The sequence below is a fragment of the Lissotriton vulgaris genome, chromosome 11, assembly GCF_964263255.1.
Source record: "Lissotriton vulgaris chromosome 11, aLisVul1.2, whole genome shotgun sequence".
In the NCBI taxonomy this organism is placed as follows: Eukaryota; Metazoa; Chordata; class Amphibia; order Caudata; family Salamandridae; genus Lissotriton; species Lissotriton vulgaris.
Window position 1 is genome coordinate 215,375,397 of NC_141699.1, and position 18,784 is coordinate 215,394,180.

General features: G+C 39.6%; 1 protein-coding gene across 1 annotated transcript in view; it reads right to left on the reverse strand.

Moving 5' to 3' along the window:
* LOC147679544 (sodium-dependent serotonin transporter-like) overlaps positions 1–18,784 on the reverse strand; it is an 842,014-nt gene that overhangs the window by 470,304 nt on the left and 352,926 nt on the right. Inside the window, exon 3 of the mRNA XM_086943132.1 lies at positions 5,954–6,173. Coding sequence (XP_086799258.1) covers positions 5,954–6,173 — 220 coding nt within the window. The remainder of the gene's footprint in view (positions 1–5,953; positions 6,174–18,784) is intronic.

Below are 18,784 nucleotides of genomic sequence, written 5' to 3' on the forward strand. Positions count from 1 at the left end.
TATACTGAACCAAGACAAATGAAAGAGTTCCCAATTTTCAGCTTAACAAACACATACCGACCTTCCAGATCAGACCATGTCTTGGAAATTGTGAAGGGGAGTGACTTCCGAAAAAGGATGGCTACCCCACACTAGCGAACAGGGTTAGGATTGGTGGGATCAGGCTTGGAAACACTACTATGAATAACTTTACCAACCCAAGACATGATAATAGGATCCAACAAGATAATAAAAAGGAAGGAAGAAAAGAAATAAGAAGACAGAGAGAAAAGAAGAAAGATGTTACACTGGGAAACAAAAGACAAAGTGTGTAGAAGTTAGAAAAACTGAGAAAAAAGGAAATAAAAAGAAATAAGAGGAGAAAAGTAAAAAGAGAAGAAAAAGAAAATACGAAAGTAGTTTAGAAAAGCAGAGTAAAAATCTAAAAGAGACAAAGTAGGTGAAAATAGAAGGAAACAAATATTAGAGATAGAGAAAGGAGAAAATAAGGAGAAAAAAAAGAGAAAAAGAACCTAGACTGTTAACTACGGGTCTGGACGCACTGAGAGCAGCACCAAGGGGGGACAGGACCCCCTCCGAGGAAAGAAGAATGGGGATCTAGGGAACAAATGATAATATGGAATACATGAAACACAATAGAATAAAATAACATTATCCAAATCGTAAGAAACCATAAGATAATATTGTGAAACGTAGTCAGGAAATAGAGAGAATCCTGAAAACGTGATACGATAACCATACGATAAGAGAATAATATGATGATAAGAAGTGAAAACCAAGGGAGGTGGAAGGAACAAATCCAATAATGCCAAATAAAGGAATGGAAAGAAGTAGAAAACATAAAAAGAAGGGGGGGATAAATACATATAATAATGCATGGGAAAAGAAATAGAAGAAATTAGTTAACAAAGCTTAGTATGAAATATACGAAACAATGAAATAAAAATACATTGTGCAAGAGTGGAATATCGAGTGAATCAAATGTACAGTGTTAAGCTTAACAACATTAACATCACCATAGGAAAGGGAATGAACAGGGAAAAAAAACCCATGTAAGAGGCAATATCTATTTAGCATATGATGAGCAAGGCCTGAAAATGAATAAATACTTTTCGAAAGCTGAAATACAAAATAACAGTAAGACACAGATCACAGTGTGAAACATAAATCAGAAGTGACCATATGATACAATGCAATAAATTCTCAGGTAGCAAAGCGAACAGCAACATCATCATCAACAACAAGGATTTCTATAAGCTATAAAATAATAAAAGGAAACATTAGAACATCAAAAAGGAATCAGTCAGCATCCGAAGACTTTTTAAGAGGTGATCTAGACTTGTCCCTTTGCCGTATGTTAGTGAGGGAGGAGACGGAATGCAGAGCTGAATCTTTATCATCCTGAGAGCGAGGCAGACGGGTGAAATCCCTACCATGTTGCCTGAATCATTAGAGGTGTTGAAGTGAGGCGTTGGTAGGTTTGTAGATGAAGGCTTGGATTGAGGAGTCTGAGTACAGGAAGAAGGTTGAGTTTCCATATCACTGGATTTGATATCATCTAGAAATTGCTGGAGAAGTGCAGGATCGTAGAAGTCTTTGGACTCTCCATTCCTGGTAATACGAAAACGTGCAGGCTCAAATAATCCATATTTGATATCCATTTGACGCAGCTGAGGTCGCAGGGGAAGAAACGCCTTCCGCCATTGTTTCTTTAGAAAAGTCCGGAGCCATATGGGCTCCGGCCATATGGGCGATCCGCAAAATTCGCGAATTTGCGGATTTTTGTTTTTTTGCGTGTTCGCGGGGTTTTTTGCGTGTTCGCGGGGTTTTTTGTGTGTTCGCGGGGATTTTTGCGTCTTCGCAAGCCGCTTTCATAGCGAAGTTACCCATGCAGTTGTTTATGGGAGAGGGAGAGAGAGATAGATAGATAGATAGATAGATAGATAGATAGAAAGAGAGAGAAAGAAAGGGAAAGAGAGAGGGAGAGAGAGAACGAGAGAAAGAAAGAGAGGCCGGATCTCTGAAGGCCCAGATTCCTGAGTTGCCCCTACAGAACATACAGCTTTTTATTTTTAGCAAAATGCATATGAAAATTGTGCTGTAAAGGTCTCTTTTAGTTTAACCCCTCCTGACAACTCAAAATGGGTGTATTTGCCATCCTCTCCCTTCTTCCTGTTTTTTATATCTATAAGTGCTTCCTGATGAGGTTTAATTCCTTGGACAGGTGCCTCGTTGCCTACTTGTAACTATTCTCTGACCCTGCTTCAAGGGTCAGAGCAGGGTCAGAGAATAGTTGCAAGTAGGCAACGAGGCGCAAGGAAGAAATTAGCAGCAGGTGTCCAAGTTGAAGTTAATTTGTTTGTAACCCTTTTGTAAAAGGTTACAAAGAAATTAGGTTCAACTTTTGCACCTGTTGCTGTAACCCTTGCTTGGCTGAAAATTCGTCCCCGCTGATTCGCGGATTTTACCGCGATTTCACGAGATTCGCGGATCGCGAAATCGCGGAAAATCCGCAAATTCGCCCGCGAAACGGATTTTACGCCCACCCTTAATGACCTTGAAATAGGAAGGAGCCACGTGAACGAGCCATTGACAAGATCTGTTGAGTTTGTTCATGTCGAAGAAAGCAAACAATAATTGGTCTGGGCCGTGCAGAAGCACCAGAACGTGGAGGACCCAGTCTATGAGCACGTTGGATCTCAAGAGGAGGAACAAAAGAAATACCAGTCAGAATGGGAAGGGTCTCACGGAGAAAGATCTTCATGTCTTGCTTTTCAATATTTTCCGGAAATCCGAAAAAACTGATATTTTCTCTATGACTACGATCCTCCAAATCAATGATTTTACTGTGCAAAAAGAGTAGGTCTTGATCTGAACCCTGAACAGTATCCAGTCGACTCTACATATCCGATATTTTAGAATCAATAGCGCCAATCCGCGTATGAAAAGTAGTCAGTTCTGCCCTAATAGTCTTAGTCTCCGTAGCCAAGGATGTCATGGTAATGTCTAGGCCCTTCAAGCGACGGTTAACACCAGAAAGTTCTAGCAAGATGCGTTGCATAGTATCAGACAAGGATTTGTCGCTCCGAGGTGATGCAGCTTGCAATGAGGGAGGCGAAGTGGAGCCGTTACCTTTCAATGTTGAATTAGATGTTTGCTTTACCATTTTAGTAAAAAGTGGCTGCTTAGGCCCACGACCATCATTCCTGTTAGTAGACATTGTAGCACACCTTTGTATTGGCGGTCTACAAAAGCGAATTGATAAAATATTGGAATATGAGGCAATGATGAAACCACTGGCGCATCAAATAACCAAACAAAGGAAGGAAATAGGTTCCAGAGTAAACATTAATAACACATATGCAACAAATTAGTGATTAATACATAAAGCATACAGGCAATGCTTCAATTTGAAAAAGCACTATATTGTTGCCATAACACAGCAAGCAGCGTGTTATAAAACATGTGTAATACAAGAGCAGTAGACCCTTCGTGCCAAAAAATACCTCATAAACAAAAGCAAGTGAGTGAGGTGAATGAGAGCGGCAACAGACCAGCAATACTATGAAAACCGATTTGAAAAAGGTTATTAAGGCCTGTATACATTAAGAAAGTGCTTCCCAAATAAGAAGGGGGTACATGAGAAAGCAGTAGCACCGTCCACTCACAACTGCATCAGAAAATTCATGAAGAAAGGCAGTTAGAATATAACATGAGCATATAGTACTGGTACAGAAGACAGTGATGATGAATGATATTCAGGCATTCTCTGAAGATATATGTGGCATAAAGTCATAATGAGAGAACAGCCTGAGATGGTGGAAGTAAAGGAAAAGTGATAGATACGATGCAGTTAATTTATTCTGCACCAAATGTCACGTAAAGCAGCAAAAATAAAGGCACAAAATCCAATTGAAGAAAGCCAAAGAGAAAAAATAGAGCAAAACATATAGTCCTGCATGTGAGACTTTATGCGTTGTTAAGGCAGTAAAAAGTCCATGTGTGAAATATTATTTCAAAGGACTTCACCACTAACGCGGAGGAAAAACCTCTCCTTAATGGGCCTGGAGAGGGCGCCGTGTACTAAGGATACACATAATGTCAGGCAAAAGCTTTCCACAGTCGCAATGAAGCGCGACCTCGAAGTTTGAGAGGCTGCGGCCAAAAGCCTGTAGAAGCGCGGCCCTGTGTTAGCGATGGCGCCGCCTGTGCTGTGAGGAGGCGCGGCTTCGGCAGCGCGCGAATTCCAAGGCGTGCACCAGGAGAGCCGACTACCTCACTGTCATTCCGGAGGATAGGAGTGGATGCCGCTAGCCACGAAAGAAGACTGCAGATGTGTTCCACATCGGCTCTGGCGGCTGCAGGACACAAAAAGGGATGACCAAAACGACCAGGTGAGCCAGGGAAGCTCGTCAGGAGTCCAACCCTCGGCGGACCTCTTCTGTCAGGCGGCCATCTTCCTGCGTGGCCAGACCACGCCCCCTGGTAAATGGCTTTTGTCATTTTACAGCTCAGCGTGGATAGCACTGTGCAAATAGAGTTACTCTTTCGCTTCTTTCTTGTTTTTAAATACTGTATGTGAGATGTATGTTGTTTATTATTTATTGGAAGATGATGGCACAGTCACTTGTTCACACTTTATTTCTTCTTTTTAATTTTTGCAGATCTTTGGGAAGTCCTAGTAGGAGAGTTTAAAGCACGCTATTGGCAAATATTACCTGAAGCACGAATGACAGTTGGGGTATGACTGCGACACAGTTCCGAGTAATGGACTTTGTGCCCATCTAGGGTATGACTGCATTATAATAACAAATTATTAACTTTTTGCCCACTTGGGGCTGTGAATTCATGAGTATAATGAATGCTAGCCTCACATTGCATTTTAGAGTGACCTGGCCATGAAATGATGTATTGCCGTATATTATCTTTCACACTTCATTTGGCATTTCATTTGTTTTTCATTTATTTTTTCTTATGAGAATTATCATTTAAATACCACCAACTGAATGCATTATTGATTTAATATAACTGTAATATAACTTTAATAGTTTATTGAATTCTACTCTACTGCCATAAGTATGTTTTCTAGCTCCGTAGTATGAGGACTACAGCTAGTCTGCTTTCTATGTTTACACCTTGGTGAACATCATGTGATCTGTATTTAACTATGTCACAACCATACACTCGCACTCGTGAGAAAGAAGGCTTGACTTTCGAAACGCGCCGAGTGGAGCGTGTTGAAATAAACGCGCTTTATTGACATTTGTGGCCCGTACATAGTTTTTGTTTCATAAAACAAAAAGGCAAGGCATTGGAATTGTTGGGACTCGCAATCCGACTGGGCCAGCCGCTGGCTGTGGCAGGGGTCGGATGCGACTCTTTTGTGGTTTGTATATATATATATATATATATATGTATATATATATATATATATATATATATACATGCACATATATATATATATATATATATATATATATATATATATATATATATATATATATATATATATACACACACACACACACATATATATATATACTTTTGTTAAAAAGAAGAAAATTGCACCCTTTTTGCATGGCCAGACCGTTTGGCTTTGACAATGCTTTTTTCAGATTCTATGTATTTTCTTGCATCCACTTTCACTTTCTCTAGGTGGTTAGGTCCTGAGCTTGGCCAGGATACCCAATGGAGACAGAGATACCTTAGTATTAAGCCTCCCCTCACTCTTGCTCCAGTATACGAGCACCAACCTTATCCCATATTGTCAGTTAGCCTTTTATTCAATGTGATGACGGATATGCTGCTGCAACAATAAACCTCAGCAAGTACACGTTGTATTATTACTGACTCCCAATACATGCATCGATGAATATACTGTCATCCCTCCATTTATCACATCTCCAACCATAGTTAAACCATCACATAATCCAATCCACTTACATGCACTTACGTATAAAACTCTTCAGCCGGAGACTTTGAAAAATTAGTCCAAGTCACATTCCTTTTATCGAAGTAATTAGTGCAATTGGGAGTGTTCCAGGGGTTATTGCAGTTCGTCCATGGAAGAGTAGTGGTGAAGGACGAGTAGAAGTAAAACAACGCCCAGGCAATGATAGTGTTGTAGTAGAAGGACACATACAGTGCGATGATGCAGATTGCAAATCCAATGCCTAGAGTCAAATGGGATACTTTATTACACAGATTATACTGACCTTATTTAAACAAACAAAACTTGACTCTATCTGTTCTCCATAAATTGTTGTCTTTTTTCATATCATAACATTATGAAGTTACATCAACATTATTTCGCATTGAACATCTTAAAAATATGCGGCTGATCGCAGTGCCCAGAGCAGTTGTAGATGAGGTTGGTTTAAAAAGTCTGCAATTTACAGAAATGGCTCACAGACTGGACATTTGTAAGGCACTTATTTTATACATGTGCATGCGTGTGAGAGAGCGATAGAAGGTTAAAGTATATATACTATACTATGGTCTGGAGACTTCATGTTTTTAACTATGGACATATCTGCTCTTTTCACCAGTATTGCCCATGCAGATGGCATAAGAGCAGTAAAATTATATCTGGATAAGAGACCTATCGAAATGTACCGCCGCAACCAGATGCTAATCAAAACGTTTGACAGATGTCTCAACAATAATGTGTTTATGTTGGATAACTCTGTTTTTAAACAACTTCGGGGTGTGGCTATGGGGCATGTTTCTCCCCCAGCTACGCGGGGCTCCACGTTGGCTGGTGGGAGAAATGTCCTCATGGGACAACATGCCGCTGCTTGGGCCACACATATTGTAAAATACTGACATTATGTTGACGATGTGTTCATTATTTGGAGAGGCAACGGTGAACAAGCCAATGATTTTGTTAATAGTATTAATCAAAATGAGTTAAATCTTCATTTTACTGCCAATGTAGATGCACAATAGTAAATGTCCTTGATGTACAAGTCCAAATACAGGAAGGTAGGATTGAAACATGCCTTTATAGAAAGAGTACATCAGGCAACACCATATTGCATGCAGGTAGTTTTCACCCCCATCACACCATAGCTAGCATTCCATTTGGGGAATTCCTTAGAATTCATAGGGCATGCAGCACTCCTGAAGCAAGACAACATCATCAACAGGAGGCTAAGAATAGGCTAATGGCGAGAGGTTACAACTCTAGTCGCCTTGATGTAGCCATGGATAAAGCCAATGCCATCAGTCGCCCTTCCATTTTGGACCAGAATAGGGACTCACATGCAACGGATGACAATCCAGCTAGCTTGGGGGAGATCAGATTGATTACTGGTTACAGCAGACAGGCCAGACAAAGCAAAAAAATTGTAAAAAAGGAATGGCCGATTATTCTAACTGATCAAGTATTGAAGGAGGTAGTTCCAATGACCCCTACAGTCACGTTCAGAAGAGCATATTCTATGCGTAACGAACTAGTGACTAACAGTCCTGAGACTAGACAAACAGGCAATAGGTTGTCCTCTGGCAAGGGCTTCTTTAAATGCAGCTCTTGCCGAGCAGGTAAATTCGGTGTCAATACTACATCTTATATGACTCCCTTTTCCAGCACTCCGGTAGCTCTCAAAGGCCATTACACCTGCCGCACAGAATGTGCAGTATATGTTTTAAAATGCAGCTGCAACATGATATATGTAGGCAGCACCAAGCTGCAAGTTTACATGCTGGTATTGCAACATCTGAGAGCAATAGTGAATTCCGACCCGGCATATCCGGTTGCTCAGCACTTTAAGTCCATTCATGACAATGATTTAAGTCATCTTCAATATTTTGTCATTGATGCAGTGGCTGCAAATAAGAGAGGGGCAACAGAGAAAAATGCCTTAGACAACTTGAGTCTAGATAAATAGTTAATCTGAACTGCAAAGCACCTTCGGGTTTGAACCTAGTGGAAGACCTTTACAACTTTTTGTGATTTTTTGAAGGAAACATTTATTTTTTGTAAAAAATTATTTTGTAATTGATATACCAACAATATTGTGTCTGTATTATAGTATATTTACCACACCATATGTATTTACCATTTCCAACATTTAGTTGAGGACCAAGTACACAGTTTGAGAATATATATGACCTACACACTGTCCCAGTTATTTCAAAACATTTCCATTTTCTTCCCTCCTTTTTTCCTGCACCAGTGTAGGCAATGAGTTAGATATTTTAAAGAGAAAATACATTTCCCTTTTTGATTACTTAGGGCTTTGTTTGCGTTTGGACTTTAATGTTTATTTTCTGACAGTAGTATATATATTTTTTTCACAATACCACACATCACTATTGGGTGATTCACAGGTTGCGCCATAAGGGTATCAAGGATGTGACTAGCAAGAGAATGCGGATTGAGCCATCTAGCACTCTTTTTGTACACTTGATGATATATATTTTCCCCTGTATTTATAAAAAAAAATGTATTAGGCTAAGAATTCTCATTTCTTTTTACGTATTTGTACAGATACATTTATGGGTGTGAGACTCTTTTAATATACTGCCTATTTGCACAGATTCATTGTTGGATCAATTATTCAACAGGTTGAATTAGGGGATATTCATCATGTATCAGTATATATGAGTATTTGCGTATTTGCACAATTTTATTGGCAGCAATGTGTCTGTTCGAAAAATCCCAGCTTGCACCACCTTTGCACCATTTTTTATGCCTTCTAGGACATTATCAATCATTGTTGCACATTATTTAGGTGTTTTCTTTGCACATCATTTTAGAGGGCCATAATTCGCCTTTTAATTGTTTGGGAACTGTATATGAAATATATTTGCATATTTAAATTGTATAATAATTTTATAATCGAATGATGTACTATAATTGAAACATATACACGCACTTTGCACTTTAATAGTATCTGTGTACAAGGCGATCCGAACTAATATAATATTATACACAGTGATGATGAAAGCATTATTATATAGGGCTAATCATGATGTTTAAAATTTTTCATTTGATAATTATATAATGGTGTATAATGCATAGGAGATTGCGTTTAAAATAAGCGAGACCGGACATTACAAGATGGCTGCACCGGATAGTACACAAGCATATCAAGCTTTGTCTGTTTTCTATGTTTATACCCTTGTATGTTGGCGCCAAATGGATGTTTTAAATGTCACTGTTTAGCCTCCTCATTTGTTTAGTGAGCAAGGACACTGCCTTGTGTCCGAAACGCGTCTGAGTCATGCACTGATCAACTTATTTAATATGAAGCAAAAACAAATCTGATTCCGGCTTATTTTCGAGTCCGTGTTCCTATTTTTGTGTACCAAAGCACTGGGAAAGTGTGGAGTTGATATATATATATATATATATATATATATATATATATATATATATATATATATATATATATATATATATATACCTACTGGCGGTCGCCAGTAGGTAGTTATAGTTAGGATTATTTTGTATAGGGAATTCGCAACATTCTATTGGGAATACCTTTGGCGCCGGTTGAGGAATCTGCCTGAAAATTTCCTCAAATTTGCCTCGCGGCGCTCCGCTCCTTCCCTAAAAGTTTGGGGGGGATTCGGCAAGCGGCGGCCGAGATAAAAGGGGGTCCCAAAACGTGTTTTCCCCATGTTAATTTCCATAGGGCGGTTGAACTCACTTTTAGCCCGAACGGCTGAATGGATTTCCACCAAACTTGGCAAAATTGTAGGGACTGGTAGCCCGATGTGTCTTTGCTATGTCTCAAGATATGTGCTCCAGTGGATTTTGAGTAATTTAGGTTAAAAAAAATATATCTATAAGCGCGCCCCGGTACGCGCACCGGGGCGCGTACCAGCCCGCTACGCGAGTTCGCGCGCGGAAAGCTGATTGGCTCTCGGGTGTCTGTCAACATTCCATACATTGTGTCTCGGTAGGATCGAGACACAAGAGGTGGCAAAAACAAAGGGGGAAATGACCAAAAAGGGGCAGAGTAGACCCCCCCTGACCCCCTAGGTTTGATGTGGGGGCCATAAAAGGGCCCCACGGGGCAAAAATTTATATTTTTTTTCGATTTGCGCGGGGGGAGCGCCCGGTACGCGCACCGGGGAGCATACCGGGGAGCGTACCATAGAGAAAAAAGAATGACAGAGTTTTTAAAAAATGTAGCCTTTTGGAGGTAGTTCTAAAAAGAACTGTTGTTTTTCTTTTTTGTTGTTTTATATGTTTTTTATTGTTTTTTTGAACATTTTGTACTTTTTTTGGCTTTTATGAACTGAACAATTTTATATTTTTTTGTTATTTTTATGGGGAGAAAAAAAAACAGGGAATTGTAAAAGGCTCAACTGGAGCAAAAAAAACATCAGTACAAAATTAAGGTTTTTTGGGGCAATTGCGGTTGTCACCAGCACGGTTGATGAGTTTTATGCTTTGCTCACCATAGGTAATTGCTTTACCACAAAATATACAACTGATTTTGTATTGTCCAAACTGGGGTTGTATGTTTGGGACCATCTCCCTTGTCTCTGGACCCGATGGAGTGGGTTGCTTACTTTTGGAGGTGCTGGGTGAAGATTGGGGAGGGTTTCTGACCAGTTCTCTGACCTCTGCCGCAGCATAGTTGTTAGGGTGCCGGCGTTGCATGTGGCGAATCATGGTGTTATTGCCAAAAGAGTACTTTTTGTTAGGGTTCCCCCTTGAAAGTTCAGTGCCACAGATTAGGCAAGTAACCCTTGGTGCATTTACTTTTTTGAGGTCCTTTGGGATTGAAAAAACTCCCAGATAATGTGCTGCTTTTGCCTATATGGGGTATTATCTTCTGGCAGGAACCTCCTTCTCTCCTCCTCCTCCTCCTGCTCTTCTTCATCTCCACCACTGTGGTGTTGTGGTGGTCCTCTTGGTGGTGGTGGTGGTGGTGGTGGTGGCTGAGATGCTCCTGCTGCTGCTGCTACTGAAGCCATTTCTGTGTACAAATTAGTAATAGCTCTGGAAACAGGTCTTCCTCATTCAAAGTACAAAGTGAGAATGAGGAAAAAAGGTGGGGGCTTTCATCATTAGGAAAAAAAACTGTCCTAAACCAATGAAATGTGTTATTTTCAGGTCACATGACCAGGGCTTTCATCATTTGGAAACCAAAACTGTCCTGAACCAATAAAAAGTGTTATTTTTAGGTCACATGACCCGACGCGCTTACGCTACGCGCCCAGGGGCGCATCGGGTAAGCGCCTCGGATGGTTACGTAGCGCGATCGTATGCGCTCGAGTGCTTCCGGGTTGGCTTACGCCGTGCGTATCACGCGGACGCGGCTACGCGATACGTCACGATGATGTTTTCGTTCGCGGCAATAGCGCTAACGGGATGCTCACCGGGAGGGCTCCTGGGCAAAAAAAAACAACAAAAAAAAACCATGAACAATATACATAAAAAAATAGTATTATATAAATATACACTATAGAATTCATTATAAAAAATATTACATTTCATAGCTATAGAAATTTGCTATTAAAAAACCTTTGAAATTCACTGAAAAAAACATAGGTTTGAGGCCCTATATATTGTTAGGAATTAGCATTTAAAAAACCTATGAAATTCACTGAAAAAAACATAGGTTTTACACCAGTTATAGTTAGGAATTAGCATTTAAAAACCCTATGAAATTCACAAAAAAAAACATAGGTTTCACACCAGTTATAGTTAGGAATTAGCATTTAAAAAACCTATTAAATTCACTGAAAAAACCATAGGTTTCACACCAGTTATAGTTAGCTGGAAATTTTACTGACATAAAACCATTGAAATTCCCACGTTATAGTTAGTTGGACTCACTGTAACTTGCGCGCCTGCAATGCACTGCTGATGACGTCACATATTACATCACTCATGACATGGTCAGTGACATCACTCATGACATCACTGATGACACCATCCTTGTGACAGAGTGACAGACCTCCTTTCAGTGTAATGTAACCCTTGAAACACATATTCAAAAATAGAAACTAACATTTTCAAAAAAATGGAGATACCCATACCAGTTACAACAACCAATTCAGTAATTCCACCATCTATATACACATCCACTCATTCACCAACAGTTCTATATAGTCACTCATACATATACTCACTCATCATATACATCCTGTTACACACCGACAGTCATCCAAAAGTTACTCACACACATACTCACACATGCAAATAAACTATTGAACATCCATTTATTTGCATATACAACTATACACACACTAGCACATTACTTCTAAGGAAGCTTACACATACTTACTCTCTTAAACAATCACTTATAGAAACACAAACTTATTTAAACAGGAACTCTTTCAATCTCTCACTCTCACATATACTCACTTATATACATCAATACTCACATATACTAGATTAAAACATATGTAGTTACTCATAAAGACACTAGTGAGGCAGGCATTCACTCACTAACACACACATATACACACTCATCCACCCATACAGTCCTGCACATATGCTGTCTTCAAAACACATACAAACAGTGAGTCAGTCACCAACCCATGCAGCCACTTATACACAAAGTGAAACACTGATACATATATTTAAATATTTAAAAAATACTCGCTAATATATGTATTCACTAAGATACACTTAATAAGCCAGTTAACCAATCAATATTTTATTAAAAAAACAACCATTTACACACTTATTTAAACATTTATTCTTCCATCGACCTTTACAAATACATATATAAAACATTTATTTTTCAGAAAGACACACATTCACTCGATGGTGTCATCAGTGATGCCACTGACCATGTCATGAGTGATGTAATATGTGACGTCATCAGCAGTGCATTGCAGGCGCGCAAGTTATAGTGAGTCCAACTAACTATAACGTGGGAATTTCAATGGTTTTATGTCAGTAAAATTTCCAGCTAATTATAACTGGTGTGAAACCTATGGATTTTTCAGTGAATTTAATAGGTTTTTTAAATGCTAATTCCTAACTAAAACTGGTGTGAAACCTATGGTTTTTTCAGTGAATATATATATATATATATATATATATATATATATATATATATATATATATATATATATATATATATATATATATATATATATATATGTATGTATATTCCCGTGTTAGCCTTTTTAATGCAGGTTCAACCCCCCCATATCGGCCTTCTTTTTTTAAATCAATATTTTTATTTATATATGTACCATCTATTAGAAAACTATTACATTTAGATACATACAAGATATATATATATATATATATATATATATATATATATATATATATATATATATATATATATATATATATATATATATATATATATATATGTGTGTATATATATATATATACTTGTATGTATCTAAATGTAATAGTTTTCTAATAGATGGTACATATATAAATAAAAATATTGATTTAAAAAAAGAAGGCCGATATGGGGGGGTTGAACCTGCATTAAAAAGGCTAACACGGGAATATACATACATGCATGTATATATCTTCACTCAAAACACAAAGGTTTCAGAGACATTATAGTTAGGGGAAAATATCAGTTAAAACATAATATTTTCAATTAACAAAACCAATGACATTTACCCATTATAATTATTTCAAGAAACCATAACTTGTGTCCTAAACTAGCTATAACTTGCGCCCCCACCATGCACAGTGTTATCATGAACGATGCTATTTCAGATGTTGTAGTGATGTTATCAATGGTGTCATAGAACATGTAATGAATGATATAATTACACAGGTAATTAGCATTGCATGGTATTAAGCATTAGCCTGCCTCAGGGGCTGTATGCCTCCTCATTTTAGGTAATTTTTGAATAGGGCGATGGGGTCCCCAGGGCTTTTGGAGGCTCTGGGAGGGAGGCTGCACACCAGTCCCTTTTAATGTAGAATTGGCCCCTTGGAATGAGGTCCCCGTGGCCTCAGGAAGGGTCGGAGAGGAGGGTTGCAGGCCCCCTCTCCTCTAATTTACAGTTGACCCGGCGTTGCGGTTCTCGGAGCCTCAGGGAAGCTTGGGGAGGGGAGCAGCATGCCCCTCTCCCCTGTTAAATTGTTTGCACCACTCCCAGGGCCTAGCCCATCCCAGGGTGATTCATTTATTTAAAGCTTGGGTGACTGCGTTTTTTAATTCTTTTTAGATTTTCCCACAGATTTGCAGATCCACTGCAAATTCACAGTAAAATTCTATAAAAAAAAAATCCCCAAGACCTCCCTATGCTGCGCCCTATTTGTTTTTTTTGAAGATATGGGTCTCAGATGCCTAAATATGGCTGCTGCCTTATCTATTTAGATGTAGTGGCAGCCAATCAGATCTCGTATTGACATTTGCCGGCCTGCAGATGCTCTGCAGCGTGAAATATTCAGAATATTTGTGCCTCCATTTCTCAAAAAGCTATTGAAGAGATTTACACCAAATCCCAAAAAGCACCCTTCTGGTCCAAGAACTACCTTTCTGCCAATTTTGTGTAAATACGTTCAGCCTCATGGGCTGTAGCTGTATCTACATATGTATATATACTCACTGAGAAAACCAAAGGTTAAAGTAATGTAAGAGTTATGTGAAAATTTCAGTGACGTTAATTAAAAAACACTGAAATACCCTAGTTACAGTTATCTCTAGGAACAATAACTTGTGCCTTAAGGTAACTCTATCTTGCGCTCCCGTTATGCCTGGGCTTCACATAAATTATGTTAATTCAAGTGTTGCAGTGATGTTTTCAATGATGTTATAGAACATGTCATGAGTCATGTAAGATGTGAGGTAGTTGGCTGTGCATGGCAGGGTACATGCGTTATAGGTATCATAGGGCACAAGTTATTTTTACTAGAGATAACTATAGTTGGTGAATATTAATGTTTTTTTGAGTTTGACCTTTTCACCTAACTATAACGTCACTTTAATCTTAGTTTTTTGTGTCAATATCTGGTTTTTTTTAACATACAGTAATATTTTATGACCCTACATTAAGACAACCCCCTGCCTTGCCCGAGCAGGTTTGGCTTTACTTATGGTAATAAAGTATTACCATATGTTGGAAATTGAGCATATCAATATTTCTAAAGCAGATCTATCATCTTTCTCTAAAAATCACTAGTATTTTTAAACAAAGTGTATATTTCAGTAATTCACACAATGCAATGTTTATTAATACTGATTATTATTAAAAGTGTTTAATAAAGTTTAGGTTAGAGCATGTTTGTAATTCTTTCTTTTTACATAGTTTTTAATATTACATTTGGGCGATAAATGTTAAAATAAGTAGTCAGAGAAGTATTTCTTTTAACATTTTTTAGGCCAGATAATACAACCACAGGACTTGCACTCCAGCAGAAGAGAATAGAGCTCCAGTCAGGAGTGCTTTAAAAATATGTTAAGTTCTCCTGAGGTCATGGATTTAATGACCCATTGGACCTACAATTATTTTTATACTGCTGAGGGGATTGGATGCCCTGTAGCCCCCAACACCATTAGAAAAGGCTTGGTGGTGCCCCTCCCTATTCAAGGGGCACCACCAAGCTTAAAGAAATATATAAAATAAAGCCCTTGCAGGGCATTATGGGGCTCTCATAGAAAGAAGCAGTACATAATAGAAGGGTGGCTCATGCCGCTTACTTATTATTCACTTTTTTTCTTTATTTACTTTGGGTGTCCCGGTGCCCACCCGGGACACCCATATATTATTGTTTAGAATGAGAGGAGAGAGTGTTGCCTCCCTCCCTGAGTCTGTGTAGGCCCATGACCAATTTCCCTGTGTGTCCTTTTTTAATATGGGGATGGTGAGTCTCTAGGGGCCCCAGAAACCCCATCCACTGGGGCCTTTTGTTTTATTACTGGGATGGTTGGTGACCCTCTTCTCCAAACCACTAAGGGCCACAGGGTCTCTTTCCACCTGAGTTTATCTTTTACATTAAGAGGAGGGAGGCACGCAACCCCCTCCCCAAACCTTTTGTGGCCAGGGGGAACCCCATCCCTCAGACCTCTTGTGGGTGCTCCGGTACCCACCGTGGACTTGGCTCTGGGAGATGGGATCCCGGGACCCTTAGCAGCTCAAAATGGGTCCCAACTAGTGTCCCCCCTCCCTTTATAGATAATAAAGACCCCCAGGCCATGGCTCATCCCCTCCCATGGGTCAAATATATTACATTTAAAACACTGGTAGGTGCTTATCTTTTTTCTAAAAAAATAAAAAAAGTTGCATTCCCACAAGAGTCCTGAAGAGGTCATTTTTTTTAAAGACTCCCCCCCAGCCCCTCTAGCAACAAGGGTTGGAGGGGCAGGGTATCCCTACCCTGCCCCTTTATATTTACTTCATTTTCCAGGATATTGGGCTAAGTCCTCGAGTCCTGTAATGGCTGCCTGAAACACTTGAAAGCAGCCAATTGGTGTGATTGACTCCTGTGTAAATGAATTGTCCTAAGGGAAAAAAGCCCCCCTGGACAAATCTGAAAACTCAATTTTTGTTTAAATTGGGATTGCGAAACACTCACAAGAGTCCCTCAAACACAACCGTTAAACTATACACATTTTTTTTGTTCCCTAATATCTCAAAAACTAGTTAATGATGAATTTTCGCCAAATCACAAAAAGCTTGCTTTCTGACCAAGAACTAGCTTCCTCCCAAATATGGTATAATTCCGAACAACAGTTTTTGCAGTAGCACTGTTTAAAAAACGTTTCAGGCCACAATCATGGAGATTGGTCAAACAGCGTCCAAGTTGTTTGAAAAACAAAAAAGGCATTTACTATGGAAAGGCTGACTTAACTGTAACTACCCAGTGGCTACTGGTGTATCACATCTATATATCTAAAATAATATATATATATATATATATATATATATATATATATATATATATATATTGAATCCATATTTAATCCATATGCTCACTTTGCCTGCTTTCAGAAACTGTCACCTACTAAGGGAATGAAAAGGATTTAAAATTACGAACGCACAATTTGAACTTACCGAAAGTGAACACTAATGCTCGCATGAAGGACTTAATGACCTATAATGCACCAGAAATGAAATGCACTAAGCACACGCCCGCTGGGGGCGGAGTTGTAATAAATAAAACCGGAAATCATAATGCGAGCCTCAGATGTGCTGTTTGTGCCCATGTAGAAGAGGCTTTTGGCCTCGAAACGCGTTGGCAGAAAGAAAATTAAGACAGAGCAGTAAAGCAGGCTGCATCACGAAGCCGGATGGCGGAATGCTGTCGTGTTCCATCTCAATGCTTCAGGGCAATTGTTTGTAACCTATTATACACGGCGCACCGGCCGTGGGGATGAGAACCATCACCAGCAGGTAAAGGATTACAAATGCCAGCTGGAAGAGGCTGGGGATTTGAACCTTCAAAACCTAATCGGCACAGCAATCCATATGCTCACTTTGCCTGCTTTCAGAAACTGTCAACTACTAAAGGAATGAAAAGGATTTAAAATTACGAACGCACAATTTGAACTTACCGAAAGTGAACACTAATGCTCGCATGAAGGACTTAATGACCTATAATGCACCAGGAATGAAATGCACTAAGCACACGCCCGCTGGGGGCAGAGTTGTAATAAAGAAAACCGGAAATCATAATGCGAGCCTCAGATGTGCTGTTTGTGCCCATTAAGAAGAGGCTTTTGGCCTCGAAACGCGTTGGCAGAAAGAAAATTAAGACAGAGCAGTAAAGCAGGCTGCATCACGAAGCCGGATGGCGGAATGCTGTTGTGTTCCATCTCAATGCTTCAGGGCAATTGTTTGTAACATATTATACACGGCGTCCGGCCGTAGGGATGAGAACCATCACCAGCAGGTAAAGGATCACAAATGCCAGCTGGAGGAAGCTGGGGATTTGAACTTTCAAAACCTAATCGGCACAGCAATCCATATGCTCACTTTGCCTGCTTTCAGAAACTGTCACCTACTAAAGGATTTAAAATTACGAACGCACAATTTGAACTTACCGAAAGGGAACACTAATGCTCGCATGAAGGACTTAATGACCTATAATGCACCAGGAATGAAATGCACTAAGCACACGCGCGCTGGGGGCGGAGTTGTAATAAATAAAACCGAGAATCATAATGCGAGCCTCAGATGTGCTGTTTGTGCCCATGAAGAAGAGGCTTTTGGCCTCGAAACGCGTTGGCAGAAAGAAAATTAAGACAGAGCAGTAAAGCAGGCTGCATCACGAAGCCGGATGGCGGAATGCTGTCGTGTTCCATCTCAATGCTTCAGGGCAATTGTTTGTAACCTATTATACACGGTGCCCGGCCGTGGGGATGAGAACCATCACCAGCAGGTAAAGGATCACAAATGCCAGCTGGAAGAGGCTGGGGATTTGAACTTTCAAAACCTAATCGGCACAGCAATCCATATGCTCACTTTGCCTGCTTTCAGAAACTGTCACCTACTAAAGGAATGAAAAGGATTTAAAATTACGAACGCACAATTTGAATTTACCGAAAGTGAACACTAATGCTCGCATGAAGGACTTAATGACCTATAATGCACCAGGAATGAAATGCACTAAGCACACGCCCGCTGGGGGCGGAGTTGTAATAAATAAAACCGGAAATCATAATGCGAGCCTCAGATGTGCTGTTTGTGCCCATGAAGAAGAGGCTTTTGGCCTCGAAACGCGTTGGCAGAAAGATAATTAAGACAGAGCAGTAAAGCAGGCTGCATCACGAAGCCGGATGGCGGAATGCTGTCGTGTTCCATCTCAATGCTTCAGGGCAATTGTTTGTAACCTATTATACACGGCGCCCGGCCGTGGAGATTAGAACCATCACCAGCAGGTAAAGGA